At 34.4% G+C, this 16,072-nt stretch overlaps 1 protein-coding gene across 1 annotated transcript; it reads left to right on the top strand.

Moving 5' to 3' along the window:
* Positions 1-476: 476 nt before the first annotated feature.
* Positions 477-6,880, top strand: LOC105785552 (potassium transporter 6). Its single transcript, XM_012611657.2, has 8 exons — positions 477-907; positions 1,109-1,598; positions 1,682-1,735; positions 2,842-3,102; positions 3,204-3,256; positions 4,191-4,314; positions 4,404-4,658; positions 5,711-6,880. Exons 1-8 carry the CDS (start codon positions 869-871, stop codon positions 6,772-6,774), a joined length of 2,340 nt encoding a protein of 779 aa, XP_012467111.1. The 5' UTR covers positions 477-868; the 3' UTR covers positions 6,775-6,880.
* Positions 6,881-16,072: the final 9,192 nt, after the last annotated feature.

The following is a 16,072-nucleotide window of genomic DNA, read 5'->3' as shown; positions in this document are numbered from 1 at the left end:
AAGTCCCTGTATTATTCATACATTTGAAATTTATTCCTCTAATTTTAGGATTTAAAATATAAGTCTAATTGTTAATATTATTTTTTTGTTAAATTTAGGTTCATTATAATGTTAATTTTTTGTTGCATAAGAATTTATTTTCCTTCAAAGTGTTACCTCTAATAAATTTAATAAAAAATTTTAATAGTGCTAACAATTAAACTATTTTTTATCTGGAAGTATTTTATTCAAGGTCTGTTAGTATAAAATTACTTTTTAAGCATTTAACCACTAAAGTTAGATGAGTTAATAAAGATAAGAGCTCTATCTTGGCCTTGAAGTGGCTTTAAAACTTACGTTTTAATGGATGGAGGAAAAAGAAAATACATTTTGTCTTTTTGTGTATTAATACTCAATTATTTAAAAATTTAAAATTAAAACATACAAAAGCATCTGTTAAATTATTTAATTAGTAGTTATTAATAAAACAGAAATCCATGAAACGTTCCTCACCAACTACACAGCAAACAACAAGCCTCTCTCTCTTACTCCTTGTTTTCTTTCTCCAGAAGCCTCATACGCAAAACAATCATAGCACCTAGTCCTTATTTTTCATGTTTTGTTTAGATCACTACAAGTTTTTACTACTAAGTATTATACTTGTTATTCACTTCTGTTTTTCTGGGTTTTGAAAGTTTTCCTTGTTTATGTTGTCTCCATTGATGAGTGGTCAACTGCTGTCTGCATACATACAACTCTGTCACTAGAGGAAGAAAGGAAAAAAAGAAAAGATCTTTGGCCTTGACTTCATCTGTTTGTATCTGTATCCCTGTGTATATACTCGAGGAGTCTTCTTTAGCAAATGGGCATTCGTTGAATCTCTTCGGTCATGGATCTGGAGACTGGTGTTTATCAAAACTTTGCTAAGGTAAGATGCTTTTTTTAACAAATTCGTATTAATCGCTTGTCTTTTTCACTGAGAACCCATTTATGTTCTTTCATTAAAGGGAAACACAAATTTGAGTTTGAAAGTAAATACTGAATGATGAAAAAGAAAACTCGTTCAAGGAGTTAAATGAGTAACATTAATTCGGGGTTCTAATTGGATTATTTTTTAATATTGTTGCAGAAGGAATCATGGAGAACGGTATTGATTTTGGCATACCAAAGCCTTGGAGTAGTCTATGGGGATTTAAGCACTTCCCCCCTATATGTTTACAAAAGCACATTTGAGGAAGATATTCAACACTCGGAGACAAATGAAGAAATCTATGGGGTTTTGTCTTTTGTTTTCTGGACTCTCACTTTGGTGCCTTTGCTCAAATATGTGTTTATAGTACTTAGAGCTGATGATAATGGTGAAGGAGGGACTTTTGCCTTGTACTCCTTGCTGTGTCGACACGCCCGAGTCAACTCACTGCCCAATTGCCAATTGGCAGATGAAGAGCTGATTGAGTACAAGAAGGATAGTATCGGTTTGGCACCACAATCAAGTTTTGGGTCAAGGTTGAAATCCTCTTTAGAGAAGCATAGGGTGTTGCAAAGGTTCTTGCTTGTTCTTGCTTTGATTGGGACCTGTATGGTAATTGGTGATGGTATCCTCACACCAGCTATTTCGGGTGATTACAGTTTTCTTTCCCTGGTTTCTTGTGGTAATTATGTCATAAACTGGATTGTTTGATTGTTCGGGTTGTTTGTGCAGTTTTCTCTGCGGTGTCTGGGCTCGAGCTATCAATGTCAAAAGAGCATCATAAATGTAAGATGCTTTCTCCTTTCACTTGCTTCGGCTGCACATAACTATAGCTTCTAAATATACTCTTGGTTAGCCAGAGAAGACAACTCATGGCTGATAACAAAAGCTCGGCTTGTAGGCTAAGTTTCTTGGTACTTTTTCTAGATAAATAATCCATGATGCCAATCCCTGTTGGCGTTGCTGGATTTTAGCACAAAGTGAGATTGTAGGTCCTTTTGATTGCTTCAGTAATTCTCAAGTTTTAGGATGGTTGTCCAGACTTTTCTAAGTTTGTATTATGTCTCTTGGCGTTGAGTTCTTCAACAATTAATCTATACGGCACATGATTTCTGTGATTATCTTCATTTTTCGATCTTGGTCTCTCATAACATTAAGCATATGTATTGTGGGACCCATAGTTTTTACCTTTCACCTCAAGTTGGTTAGACTTTCCAATCAACATTCTAAACTGGGTCATATACAGTTACATAGTCCACCCAAACTAGTAGATTGAATCTCTTTAGTGATATTTTTGCCTGCATACTCTGCTTTCAATTGAAACTTTCAGTTTATATCAAAACCACTGACCCACCTTGGGAAATCATATGAGACATTAGGAGTACACCCTTTGGCATCAAGTTACTTAATATGCTCCTGCATGATAAATTATAGTTCCTAAAGAAAGGACCTACTTAATAATTCTAGTTTTAAAATAAGCCAACTTATTCAAACCATGTAGAATTTGTACTCATGTGCTAGCTGGGACCCTAGCGTCAGGTTGACACTAAACAACAATTCGTGGTCTTCAAAGTGTCGTTTTAGCTTTGCAACTAAGTGTTTAGTTGTATAGTCTTCTTTTTGCCCAAAGTATATTAATTGCACTTCAGATAAGCTATTACTGATGCTCCTATGAAATGTTAAAAATAAAGACCACGTTGAAATGCTTCTGGAAGTTGGTCTTAGCAGAATTTCTAACCGTGACTGCTAATTGTAATTTCTCTTTCAAGTGCATGTCTCCATACAAATCGTTCTTTATTTGATCCTTGAGATTTTATACCAGCTTTCTTCGCTTCCTATGTCATCCATATAGCATTCTACTGCCTCTTATGAAGGTTCAACAAATTTTGCAGACGTAGAGGTTCCAGTCGCATGTATCATACTGATAGGCTTGTTTGCCCTTCAACATTATGGCACACACAGGGTTGGTTTTCTGTTTGCACCTGTGGTTCTAGTATGGCTTCTTTGCATCAGTGCCATTGGATTATATAATATCATTCACTGGAATCCTCATGTGTATCAAGCTCTCTCTCCATATTACATGTACAAATTTTTTAGGAAAACCCAGAGAGGAGGTTGGATGTCTCTGGGTGGTATTTTATTGTGTATAACAGGTCAGTGCGTGTGGTTTTGGTTATATGTTTATTTGTGTGTATTGCTACCATTTGAGAATAAAAAGATTGATTATAAGTTTATTTACATTTTCATTGTTCAGGTTCAGAGGCTATGTTTGCGGATCTTGGACATTTTTCACAATTGTCAATAAAGGTATATATGCTTAGTTCATGGTTAAGGATTTCTTCTTCACACTAAGTTAGCATTTAGATCTATTAATAGGCGGGCTGGGTCAATTTTGGGTTTAGATCATTTTGAGTTCATATGATTTAGGGTTTAAATATCTCTAGATTCAAGGCATTTTGGGCTTGGATAATTTGGGTTGGACACTTAGATTATTTGAATTTGGGTCTTTTCAAATTCAGATTATTGAGTTTTAAAATAAAATCTAATTTAATTTAAAATCTGATCAATTTATATATTATTAGAATTTAATTCAAAGGTAAAAGGGAAAACACTATATTTAAAAATACATCTAAACATTTTAATTTATATTCTTTAAATTATAGTTGATTGTCTAATATGATTGGAAAAAAAAATATACGTTTTTACATTTTATGGAACTAAAACGTTTTACTTAAAGTTTCCTTGTAGTCATTCGTTTGCTTTCAATCAAATTCAACAAAGTCATCTCAATTTTCAATTTCTATACCAAAGAGATTTGAACTTCAAAGCCAAACTTCAAAAAACCGGCGTTTAGGATTAGAATTGACAAGTCTAGTTGCCATGGTAGGAGTTGTTGAGAAGAGCCAACTGTTCTGTCTCATGGATGATTAAACAAATATTCTGTTGCAAGTTGTTTGGACTATTGAATTATGATTTTGGTTGACAATGTCATCTTAATTACTTTTTACTTCGTGGTGTAGTTTTGACATTCAGGAGAAAACTACATATCTTCTAGGAAACACATGCAGGCATTTCAATTACCAACTGACAATTTCATTACTCTTTTATGAAATTTTAGGCATCAGAAGCATTTAATTTAGACAAAAGAACTTCTATAGTTGCATGCTTGCTGGTTATTGTTCACCTTTGAATTATGCTGTGATTAACAGCTTTTATCTAATGGGAATTCTCATTTCTGCAGATTGCTTTCACCTTTTTGGTTTATCCATCCTTGATTCTTGCATACATGGGGCAAGCTGCCTATCTATCTCAGCATCATATTATCGAAAGTGATTACAGAATTGGATTTTATGTATCTGTACCAGGTAGGTACCTTAAGTCGTTCTTGACAGTCTAATTTGGATGATAGGTGAGTTTTCAGCTAACTGCAACTATCAAAACATTATCGCTTCAGAAAAGTTAAGATGGCCCGTTCTGGTTATAGCCATACTTGCCGCAGTAGTTGGAAGCCAAGCTATTATAACTGGAACATTCTCCATCATCAAACAGTGCTCTTCCCTTGGTTGCTTCCCAAGAGTCAAAATAATCCACACATCATCCAAAATCCATGGTCAGATCTACATTCCTGAGATTAACTGGCTCCTGATGGTGTTATGCTTGGCAGTTACTGTTGGCTTTAGAGACACGAGGCGCATGGGTAATGCATCAGGTATGAAAATCCACTCCAAAAATGTGTTTGATTGGTTTTATAACTTGGGGCTTCAGAGCATCTTGTGTCTTAGCTTGATATTCTAGCCTGAACCATGTCTTCATATTTGGAAACTGGAAACACATGGTATTTCTTTTGGACCCACCAAAACCTGTACTTTACTGATAGATTGCATTTTGTATGTCTGAAAATTCCCCATGTACGATAGAGATCTAAACTACATCAGGCCCATTTGCAACAATATCAGTTCCTTTTCTCTCAGCATCTGCTTTTAAGAGTTGCATGGCATCCACTAAAGGAAATCTCATACTTCATTTAAGGGCTGGAGTTCATTAAATGGCAAGGGCAGGTCCTGGAGATACAGAAGAAGGGAACAGATATGAGTTAGTAAGATTAGTGGAATTGGTTAAGCAAGGTAGCTTACATCAAGGGTAGTTCCAGTAGATGGACATTCTAGTAAAAGGGAAGTCCTAGCCTATCCTATTAAGCCAGTTCATCACCTTCATCTTTTGGTTTTCACTCCTTCGGGAGCACTGGTGAGGCCAACAAATCATAATCATAAAGAGTCTATTTTCTAGCAGCTATGGGTTAAATTCTTAATCTCCATGCTAACTCTACTAACCACTAAAGTGCCAACAATTTATAATAATTGTGAGCATCTATACTGGTGCAACATAGACAAGGATGTTTTCTGTTTCCAGCCATATATGTGGATATGAGATCATGACATTGCCTATATGCGAGACTGAAAGCAGAAATGGAAAACGATTCACCTCTTCCTAAATCTAAGGAAATTCTACATGGATCGGTCTTGATATAATTAAAGTTGCCTGAAAGTTTGGCACTAAATTATTGGTGTTTGAGGCAATAGGAGACAGGAGTAGGGAATTTGTTGCTTCATTTATTATTTTAATATTGAGAAACAATGTTACATATTTGATATCCGTCTTTCCTTGAAAACATATTCTGAATTATGAAACGTAAATTGGATAGTCTTTTTGTATCTGCATTTGTACTAGTAATTTTGACTCTTCGTGTTTCTTTTTGGATAGGTTTGGCTGTTATAACTGTGATGCTGGTCACTACCTGCCTGATGTCTTTGGTAATTGTTTTATGCTGGCAAAAGAGTGTATTCTTGGCAATAGGCTTTGTTTTCTTTTTTGGCACAATCGAAGCACTCTACTTCACTGCTTCCCTCACCAAGTTCCTTGAAGGGGCCTGGGTTCCGATTGCCCTTGCTTTCATCTTCCTTATAATCATGTGTGTTTGGCACTATGGCACACTGAAAAAATATGAGTTCGATGTTCAAAACAAGGTATCCATCAACTGGCTACTTAGCTTGGGTCCGAGTCTAGGCATAGTACGGGTTCGTGGGATTGGACTTGTCCACACTGAGCTCGTATCCGGAATCCCTGCAATCTTCTCCCACTTTGTCACCAACCTTCCAGCCTTCCATCAGGTCCTAGTTTTTCTTTGCATCAAATCTGTCCCAGTTCCTCATGTTAAACCTGAGGAACGGTTTCTAGTCGGTCATATTGGACCTAGGGAGTACAGGCTTTATAGGTGCATCGTACGATACGGGTATCGCGATGTTCATAAAGATGACATGGAGTTTGAGAAAGATCTTGTTTGCAGTATAGCGGAGTTTATACGGTCAGAAAGTGTTGCTCCTGGTAGTGTTAATGAAGATCTGGTGAAAGATGATGATAAAATGACAGTCGTCGGAACATGTTCTAGCCATACAGAAGGGGTTCAGATGAGGGAGGATGATGCAGACAACATAGAGGCAGCTGGTCCATCAGAGTTGAAGGAGATATGGTCACCACCTCCTGTAATAAAACTGAGAAAAAGAGTACGGTTTATTGTGCCAAAGAGCCCGGAGATAGATACTGGTGCAAGGGAAGAGTTGCAGGAACTAATGGAAGCTAGGGAAGCTGGGATAGCATACATACTAGGGCACTCATATGTCAAAGCCAAGCAAGGATCTAGCCTGATAAAAAAGCTTGTAATTAACTATGGGTATGAATTCTTGAGGAGAAACAGCCGACTATCAACCTATGCGTTAAGTGTACCCCATGCATCTACGTTGGAGGTGGGGATGATATATCATGTTTAATTTTCTTTTAATGGGATAATTTTGGCCATAGAGAAACAGGGAAATGTATCATATACATATTCACAGTTACGCGCAAATAATATATGTCTATATAAGATTTTGAGGAGAGGATGATCAATAATTCTCCTATTCAAAGCATTAAAAATAGTCGGTTTCAATTTGTAAAAACTTCAGCCAATAACCAAGCCTAAATTTTGGCGGGAATCACAAATTCTCGAAGGCTGTATTATATCTACAGAGTTATTTGTGTGTTACACCCTTTACCCATTTCACCTCCGGTTTCAAAGTTTTTCTTTTAAGAATCTAATAAAATTTCCCTTAAACCACATTTCAACCTTCAAGAAGTTTAATTTCATTTTAAAAATCATTTCGGAATATTTCTTTAAGGTTTGGACATCCCTAAAACATAAAACGGGTTGCTAGGGGCACAAACCGATAAAATATTGTATGGGTGCAGCGATTGCAGGTCTTGAGACTTAGCCAACAAAGTATCGAGACTTACCATGTAAGTCTTGGGACTTGGGATAAAAATCTCGATACTTGTGTGTAGAATTGTGGATTTAGACTTTGATGTTTAAAAATCTCGAGACTTGGGTGCAAGTCTTGAGACCTTAGACCTTCGGAGCAAAATTTGAGTCTTAAGAACATGCGTGTCTAGAGATTTGAAGTAGGGAAACTTAAAAACAATATTAAAACACACCAAAATCATCCTGAAACATCTCATTTACATGTAAGCACAAAATAGAGCTCAAGAATACTTGAAAACATTTGAACTCCTTCTTGAACTTACTTCAAACATCAATAAATCATACTCATGAGTTCATAAGACACTTGTATCGTTTTCAAAGTTCATATAACACAATTTGTAATTTGAGGAACTTATACAATTTTTACAAAACATTGAGACTTAAATTGAAATCTCTAAAATAGTATAGACTCTATTAAGTAAAAATCAAACTTATAAACTTAATATTGACTAAAACTTAACTTATGTACATGCCATGCTATAAGAGATAAGAACTTAGTATTAAAACATACTCTTCAACTTCGCAAAGGTGATAAAATCTTTCGAAACGAACGTGGCTTCTCAAAATCCACAATCAAATCTATGTGTAAGAAACAACATGTTAATCTATGTGTAAGAAATCAAGGAAGATACTCAACTTAGCTTGAGGTTTATGAGGTTTAATTCACCTTTAAGGCCTTACTCACTCTTTACTAATTTACAGTGTAATTATAATTAACATAAATGTGGTTTAAATTCTCATCTCATACTTTTCGTATGTCAATTTCCTTGAACTAGTTTAGTCACATGGTTTATTAATCATTTTTCAATTCCTTATAGTCCTATGATTTAATATAAACTCATAGCGTATGAGGGCATTAAATAAATGACCGCCTTGCCAATTCTCGGCGCGCGAGCACCATGATTGAGAGAGAACCAACACTAATAACAACAATCAAATTAAACTAATTATATGTAACAGCTCAATTTTAGCTAAATCAGAATAGTGGTTTCAAAACCACAAAACTGAGGTCGTAAAATTATTTTAATATTATTTTTTGTGTTTAGAGGATGTTATTTGATATGTGTTAAAATTTCATGATTTCATTTTACCGATTGGTTAGTTAATTTGATAAAAGAACTTAATCGCGTAAAATACAAAAGTTGCATATTATTTGTTAAAATGCTCAATTGCTATGATTAATTAAATGTGAGGTCCTTATGATGTGATTAGACCATAGTTAGTGGATAATGACATAAATGGTCATCCATTATATGATTTTCTAATGATTTCATTAATGGCATTAAAATAAATTAGTAAATAAATATAAATTAAATAAAACAAAACATAGTTATCATCTTTCTTCACCATCTTCAACCGATTTTGGCTAAGGAAGAATACCATTTAAGCTATCAAGGTTCGGCCATGGTATCCTTGGGTGCATGGTGAGTATTTTTGTCCCATTTTTAATGATTTTTATGTTTTTGGAGTCGTTGCAACTAGTACTATCTAACCCGTGTCTTCGATTTCAAAACTGTTAAAGATTTTGATAGTTGCCATTGACAAGCTTATGTGTTCTTTGATGTTTAATGGTGAAATATGAATATTTAATGTTAAATTTTCATATTTTATAAAGTGATTTTTTATGAAAATGTCAAATAGGGATTAAATTGAGAAATGTGTAAATTGAGTGGTTGAAATGTGAAATAAATGCAAGTTTTAGGCTGCTAGGGACCTCTAATAAATTTGTCTAAGCATGGGTGTATTAAAATTTTGTGTAATTTGTGATTTTGTGAAATAGGGGCTAAATTGTAAAAATGTGAAATGTTAGGGGCTAAAGTACAAAATGCTCTTTTATGTGTTTTTGGATTAAATTGAATGAATATGTCTCTAAATAAGTTAAATTTGAATTGATTTAGATCAAGAAAGGAAGAAATTAGATTTGAATCGGGGAAAATCGAAAGTTGTCGAATAGTCATTCTGATCCGTTCGTTTCCAAACGAGGTAAGTTCATAAGTAAAAAAAATGTTTTTGAATTTAAATGTAAATGTTATATACGTGGCCGAATTTGATTAATTATAGATATATATATTGTCGAATTTGATTGTTTTATACATTGCCGAATTAATTCGTATATAATTATACATTGTTGAAATTTATTTGTATATGGTTATACATTATCGAAATTGATTTATATATGAAGATAAGTTGCGAATTGATTCGTATATAATTATACATTGCTGAAATTTATTTGTATATGGTTATACATTGTCGAAATTGATTTGTATATGAAGATAAGTTCTTGAATTGATTCAGTATATGATTATACTTTTTTGAAATTAATTTGTATATGGTTATACATTGTTGAAATTGAATTGTATATGGATATAAGTTGCTGAATTAATTTGTATATGATTATACATTCCCGAACTTGATTCATATATGGTTATCCATTGCCAAATTGATTTGTATATGATTATACATTCTTGAATCTGATTCGTATATGAATATGTATATATATATTGTTGAATTGATTTGATGATAGAGGGTTGCGCGCGGACCAAGATCGAGTTGTCAAGTCACGGGAAACTCTTATGAACACGCTAAACGCTTGGATCTAAAACGAAACAGAAAATTCGACTTAGAATCAATTAGATCTGAAACGAAAATACCCAAATCAATAAAAGATCAACTAAGAATTAAAAACACTTATGAATAGCTAATCTTGGAAGCCAAGATCACGGAATTGAATTCAAGATAGGCTCCAAACAGCCGAATCTGAAAAGAAGAACACAAAACAGCAAGTTAATTTCAAAAAAAAAAACTCAGCAGCTCACGAAATCAACTAGATCTAGGGTTTGGATGGCAAGAAAGAGGGGATTTGTGAATCAAAAACGTTTCTTGTTGTCTAAGGTTGATGCCGAACAGATTCTTGAAGGTTGAACGAGACTGGAGACGCAACAAGAAAGTTTAAACAAGTTAGATAATGAAATCGACACAAGCAGAAAATTAAAAAAAGATTGAACAGCAAGAAAATAAAGAAAGTCCTAAGAAGCCTTGAAATCCAGAAAGATTTCACAACTCCCTTCAAACGGCTCTAATCTTCCCTCCAATGAAGAACAATGGCAAGAAGAAGGTTGAAGATGGCTCCCACAATCGAAAAGATTGTTAAAACTCCTTCTAAAGAAAACTCAAGAGAAAATTCTTGGAGAACTCAAAGAGAATTTTCACCCAACAAAACAAATCTGATTTCAATGTATTATTCAAGTGTAATGTGTATAAGGGTCGTTGGCCAAGCCATACATATTGGCCTTCTAACTATTTTCCTAGTTCTAATAGGAAAACTAAAAAAAAAATCTATTTTTTTTACTTTCAAGGGGAAATTCGACCAAGGACTTTAATTGGGCCTCTTGGATTGAATTTGTACATAGAAATTTATTCATAAAGTCTAAAAATTAAAACTAAGTATTTAAAGAATTAAAACTTAACAAATTGGGCCACTTTGACAATTTGGCTTGATTTTCAACTAAGTCTAATTTAAATTTCTTGATTGGGCTTGGAACATCTTATTGGGTCGTTTCTTCAAGCATTTGGGCTTGTAATTCGTTCTCTCCTGAAATTGGTTCGTTGATGCTCGTAACTGAGATCCAATGCGCCTTAGCTGCAAAATTCGGTTTTTTGGACCAAGATTTCCAAGATTTGAAATCTTGATTTTCTTGATTCTTAAAATCGCTCAAAACAGCAAAATTGGACGAAGATTCAGTTTCTTGATTTTCTTGAAAACAAGAAAGTGAATCTTGATTTTCTTTTTCCTTCGTATACACATCTAAGGCCTTGCTAATAAATTCTTGAATGGTTCCATTTAGTTTTGAACGCATTTGTCTGGTCTTTGACCTCGTTATTGGGCCTTGTGGTAATTTGAGCCCATCACGTCCTTGAGCTTGAATTAGGCCTTTGTGACTCGTATCATTCCCCCCTTCCTCAAAAAGATTCGTCCTCGAATCTGAAAAATCAAATGGACTCGACTTTCCTCAATCGAACGGGACTAATGGCAATTGAGTCCACTGAAAAGAATAGTCATTAGTTAGTAAATAGCAACGCAAACAAACTTGTAGTCCAATCATAAGCATAACAAAACAAGTGTAACGCATGCGAATGGACAGATTCAGATAACCATGCAAATAAGCTAATTTACTCGCAAATTCCTCGTCAAATATTTGAAACAAAGATAGACATGTTTTAATGCATTCAATCATCTCAAATTGTTTCCACAAACCATGAATAAATCGCGAGTAATAAATCAAATGGTAAACGTAATCATCACAAGTAGGTATTTGAAAAAGTTCACACGGTTCACAGAGTTGCACAATCATACCATGCATTAATCGACAGACTATAGATTCACTCACACATGCATCATAAAAATTATCAAAAACAATAATCTTTTTATCAACCATCAAAACAGATAGATCATCAATAAATAAAATAGGACAGTCAAACACGTTTTGATCTAAGTGTTTTACAAAACTTAAATCATCAACTCGATCTTTGTCAATATCTGAGGAGTACAAAGGTGTTTCAAAAGTTTCAAGCATCTTACCTTTATAAGCAGAAGAATAAGGGTCGATTTTACCTTTTCCATTTAATACAAACATTTGTTCATCGGAAGCATAGTGTAGTCGAAGCTCCGTTGTTGAGTTAACTTTATCAAATGGAACTCAAACTTCATGTATAACCACAGAAACTGTTTAAGGCATGAATATAAGTTGAAAACAAATTTGGCAAATTTCGTTACCTTATTCAAAAACCAAGTATCAAAACAATAAAAAGTATTTGCACACAATAGATGATGCTTAATTTTCCAACAAAATATACCAAAACAGATTTCGGGTTTAAAAACTTGATTTTGATTAGTCATGCCGAAGTGTAACAAAGATTTCATTAAACCAATCAAGTTAAACCATGAGGATTTTCGCATACATACCAACATACATTCAAAACTTTTTTTATTCACCAAAATAGATTTGCACAAATTCTCAGATTTTACACAAGGCAAATCAAGAGAATAAAAACTCACGCTTCCTTTTGTAATGACTTTATCAATCACAATCGAAGAATAACAATTAATCGGATCGAAATGAGGGGATCTTTTAAGAACTCAGTCACGAAAAGTTTTATCAATAATTTTCAAATCTGCACGGGACTCGGTTGCTAAAATTTCCTTACCTCACTTACCTTCAGGCTCATGTAGTGTGATTTCATCTTTGCCTATGTTGATTGTATGAAAGCGTCTTTCATCGGAAAGGTATTGAAGTTGAAAGTTATCTTTTGGTCTTTTGGGAACCTTTTTGACTTCCTTCTTCATATGTGGCCAATGAAAGTGTTTTATCCTACTTAAAGGTGGTAAACCTTTAGGGGCCTCACTAAAAACATCCTCATAATCCTGCAAAAGACATTGAAACACACTAGGCAATTTTTCGTTAATGTTAGATAAAGATAAATAGTTTTGCCTAAACCTCACATGGATACAAGGCTGTTTATTGAGTAGGGCTCTCCGCACATCTTTTTTTGTTGCCATCAAAATTTTCACTCAAGTTTTACTACTTGCGGATTCACTCACCTTTGGGCTATTTAAATTTTGACTTTTTTCACTACTAGCCTCTTTTCTCTCTATCTTTTTTATTTTTCCTTTCTCCCTCACCCCCTCACAAAATTTCATCATCTTTAATTGATCTTTAAAGGAGCAAAAGTGAATTTTTGGCCTTTAAACACAGGAGAGTATCTATTGAGCTTGCCTTGGTGTGTAACATCACGATCAAATTGCCAAGGCCGTCCAAGGAGCAAGTGTGTCGCATGCATTGGGACCACATCATACCATACCTTATCCTCGTAATTCACGAGCTTAAAAGTGATCAACGCCTGTTTTGTAACTTTAACTTTCGAGCATTCATTAAGCCACTGAAGGTGATACGGCTTAGGGTGCTCGGTACAAGGTAACTTTAAAGAATCCACCAAATAACTGCTCACTACATTCGAACAACTCCCACTATCAATAACAAGTGAACATAAGTTACCTTTTATAAAACACCTAGAATGGAAAATATTGGTCCTTTGATTATCAACATCGTCTCTCATTTGGATGTTAAGGGTGCGGCGGACTACAAGGACCTCATTATGGTCATTATTCTCATCATCGTCTTGACCAATTCTAGACATCTTATTTCAAAACCTGCAAAACAAACAATCAACACTCGAAAAAAAATTAACAAACCTCACCGTTAATCACTCAAAAAGGAAAATCAAATTCTCAAAGAGGTAGAATTCAATCTTGTGAGTTCTTTATTAGAGTCTATATCAATCAATTAGAAAGTATATGAACCGTAACTACCAAAGAATCCTAATTGCACTATGAATCCAAAAAGTGACGAGACACCAATTGATTTGTGTTGCACAGAGGAAGAATTGTGCACACTTTTAAATCTTACTAACACAAGAAACAAGAAGGTGTTAGATAGTGTAAAGGAAGAATAAAAGCAAAACAAATGAAAACCTACAGCTAAGAATCAATAAAAAATTACTGATACCCGAAAACCCGAAAAACTGCGGAGTAACTTGACAACTTCGTTCGAGGTGTTTCTGATCTCCAAAAATCACAAAATTTAAACTGGAATGTCCTTAAATATTTTATTTTTGATCTGGAAAGTTTTGGCACCAAAACTCAATCCGCTGAATATTTTTTTTAATTTTTACTTGATTTCGTATTTTTCAATTTTTTTGACTTTTTCTACTGAATTTTTTGCGGGAAATATTTTTTAATATTCTATCACAGTGCCAAAAATATGCATGTAAAATTTCAAACCAATTGAAAAACGTTTACCCACTCAAATGCATTTTTTTCTAAAAATTTTTCTGGGTAAAAACTACTGTTTAATGTTTTTAAAAGGAGATCAATTTAGAAATCACCCAAGAACACCCAAAACGCCCAAAATCTGATACCAAATGATAGAGGGTTGCGCGCAGACCAAGATCTAGTTGTCAAGTCACGGGAAACTCCTATGACCACGCTAAACGCTTGGATCTGAAACGAAACAGAAAATTCGGCTTAGAATCAATTAGATCTAAAACGAAAATACCCAAATCAATAAAAGATCAGCCAAGAAATAAAAACACTTATGAATAGCTAATCTTGGAAGCCAAGATCACGAAATTGAATTCAAGATAGGCTCCAAACAGCCGAATCTGAAAAGAAGAACACAAAACAACAAGTTAATTTCAAAAAAAACTCAACAGATCACGACATCAACTAGATCTAGGGTTTGGACGGCAAGAAAGAGGGGATTTGTGAATCAAAAACATTTCTTGTTGTCTAAGGTTGATGCCGAATAGATTCTTGAAGGTTGAACGGGGCTGGAGATGCAACAAGAAAGTTTAAACAAGTTAGATAATGAAATCGACACAAGCAGAAAATTAAAAAAAGATTGAACACCAAGAAAATAAAGAAAGTCCTAAGAAGCCTTGAAATCTAGAAAGATTTCACAACTCCCTTCAAACGGCTCTAATCTTCCCTCCAATGAAGAACAATGGCAAGAAGAAGGTTGAAGATGGCTCTCACAATCGAAAAGATTGTTAAAACTCCTTCTAAAGAAAACTCAAGAGAAAATTCTTGGAGAACTCAAAGAGAATTTTCACTTAACAAAACAAATCTGATTTCAATGTATTATTCAAGTGTAATGTGTATAAGGGTGGCTGGCCAGCCATACATATAGGCCTTCTAACTATTTTCCTAGTCCTAATAGGAATACTAAAAAAAAACCTAATTTTTTTTTACTTTCAAGGGGAAATTCGGCCAAGGACTTTAAATGGGCCTCTTGGACTGAATTTTTACATAGAAATTTATTCATAAAGTCTAAAAATTAAAACTAAGTATTTAAAGAATTAAAACTTAACAAATTGGGCCACTTTGACAATTTGGCCTGATTTTCAACTAAGTCTAATTTAAATTTCTTGATTGGGCTTGGAACATCTTATTGGGACGTTTCTTCAAGCATTTGGGCTTGTAATCCGTTCTCTCCCGAAATTGGTTCGTTGATGCTCGTAATTAAGATCCAATGCACCTTAGCTGCAAGATTCGATTTCTTGGACCAAGATTTCCAAGATTTGAAATCTTGATTTTCTTAATTCTTGAAATCGCTCAAAACAGCAAAATTGGACCAAGATTCGGTTTCTTGATTTTCTTGAAAACAAGAAAATGAATCTTGATTTTCTTTTTCCTTTGTGTACGCATCTAAGGCCTTGCTAATAAATTCTTGAATGGTTCCATTTAGTTTTGAACGCATTTGTCTGGCCTTTGACCTCGTTATTGGGCCTTGTGGTAATTTGAGCCCATCACGTCCTTGAGCTTGAATTGGGCCTTTGTGACTCGTGTCATTTGAGCATTGGATGATTGGTTTCGAGTATGAAATGATTTAATTACGAAGTTGATAGCTCTGAATAAACCTTAGAAAATGTATTTGATATTGAAGACATGATATTAGGACTTAGGAGGTGTGATTTCGAGTAAGACCATGTCTGGGACATTGGCATCGAAGTAAGAAAATGTGTAAGACCATGTTTGGAACATTGGCATCGTATATGATTCGTATAAGACCCTGTCTGGGACAGTGGCATCGATATGCGTTAACATGTAAGACCATATCCCTGATATGGCATTGTATGAGTTTTATATGATTTCTGTGTGTTCTTAACAAATCTGAATGTGAATTTGAGCTGAATGGTTTAGGTATGTGAGAAGT

The sequence above is a fragment of the Gossypium raimondii genome, chromosome 1 (genome assembly GCF_025698545.1).
Source record: "Gossypium raimondii isolate GPD5lz chromosome 1, ASM2569854v1, whole genome shotgun sequence".
Classification (NCBI taxonomy): domain Eukaryota; kingdom Viridiplantae; phylum Streptophyta; class Magnoliopsida; order Malvales; family Malvaceae; genus Gossypium; species Gossypium raimondii.
Note: the sequence above shows the minus strand (reverse complement) of the source record. Positions and strands in the feature narration are given on the sequence as shown.

Excerpts from the sequence above, each read along its gene's own strand:
- LOC105785552 (XM_012611657.2), top strand. The coding sequence starts at position 869 with ATGGATCTGGAGACTGGTGTTTATCAAAACTTTGCTAAG. Across the intron at positions 3,103-3,203 it reads TATTTTATTGTGTATAACAG|GTTCAGAGGCTATGTTTGCG; the intron begins GTCAGTGCGTGT and ends TTCATTGTTCAG. Across the intron at positions 4,315-4,403 it reads ATTTTATGTATCTGTACCAG|AAAAGTTAAGATGGCCCGTT; the intron begins GTAGGTACCTTA and ends TTATCGCTTCAG.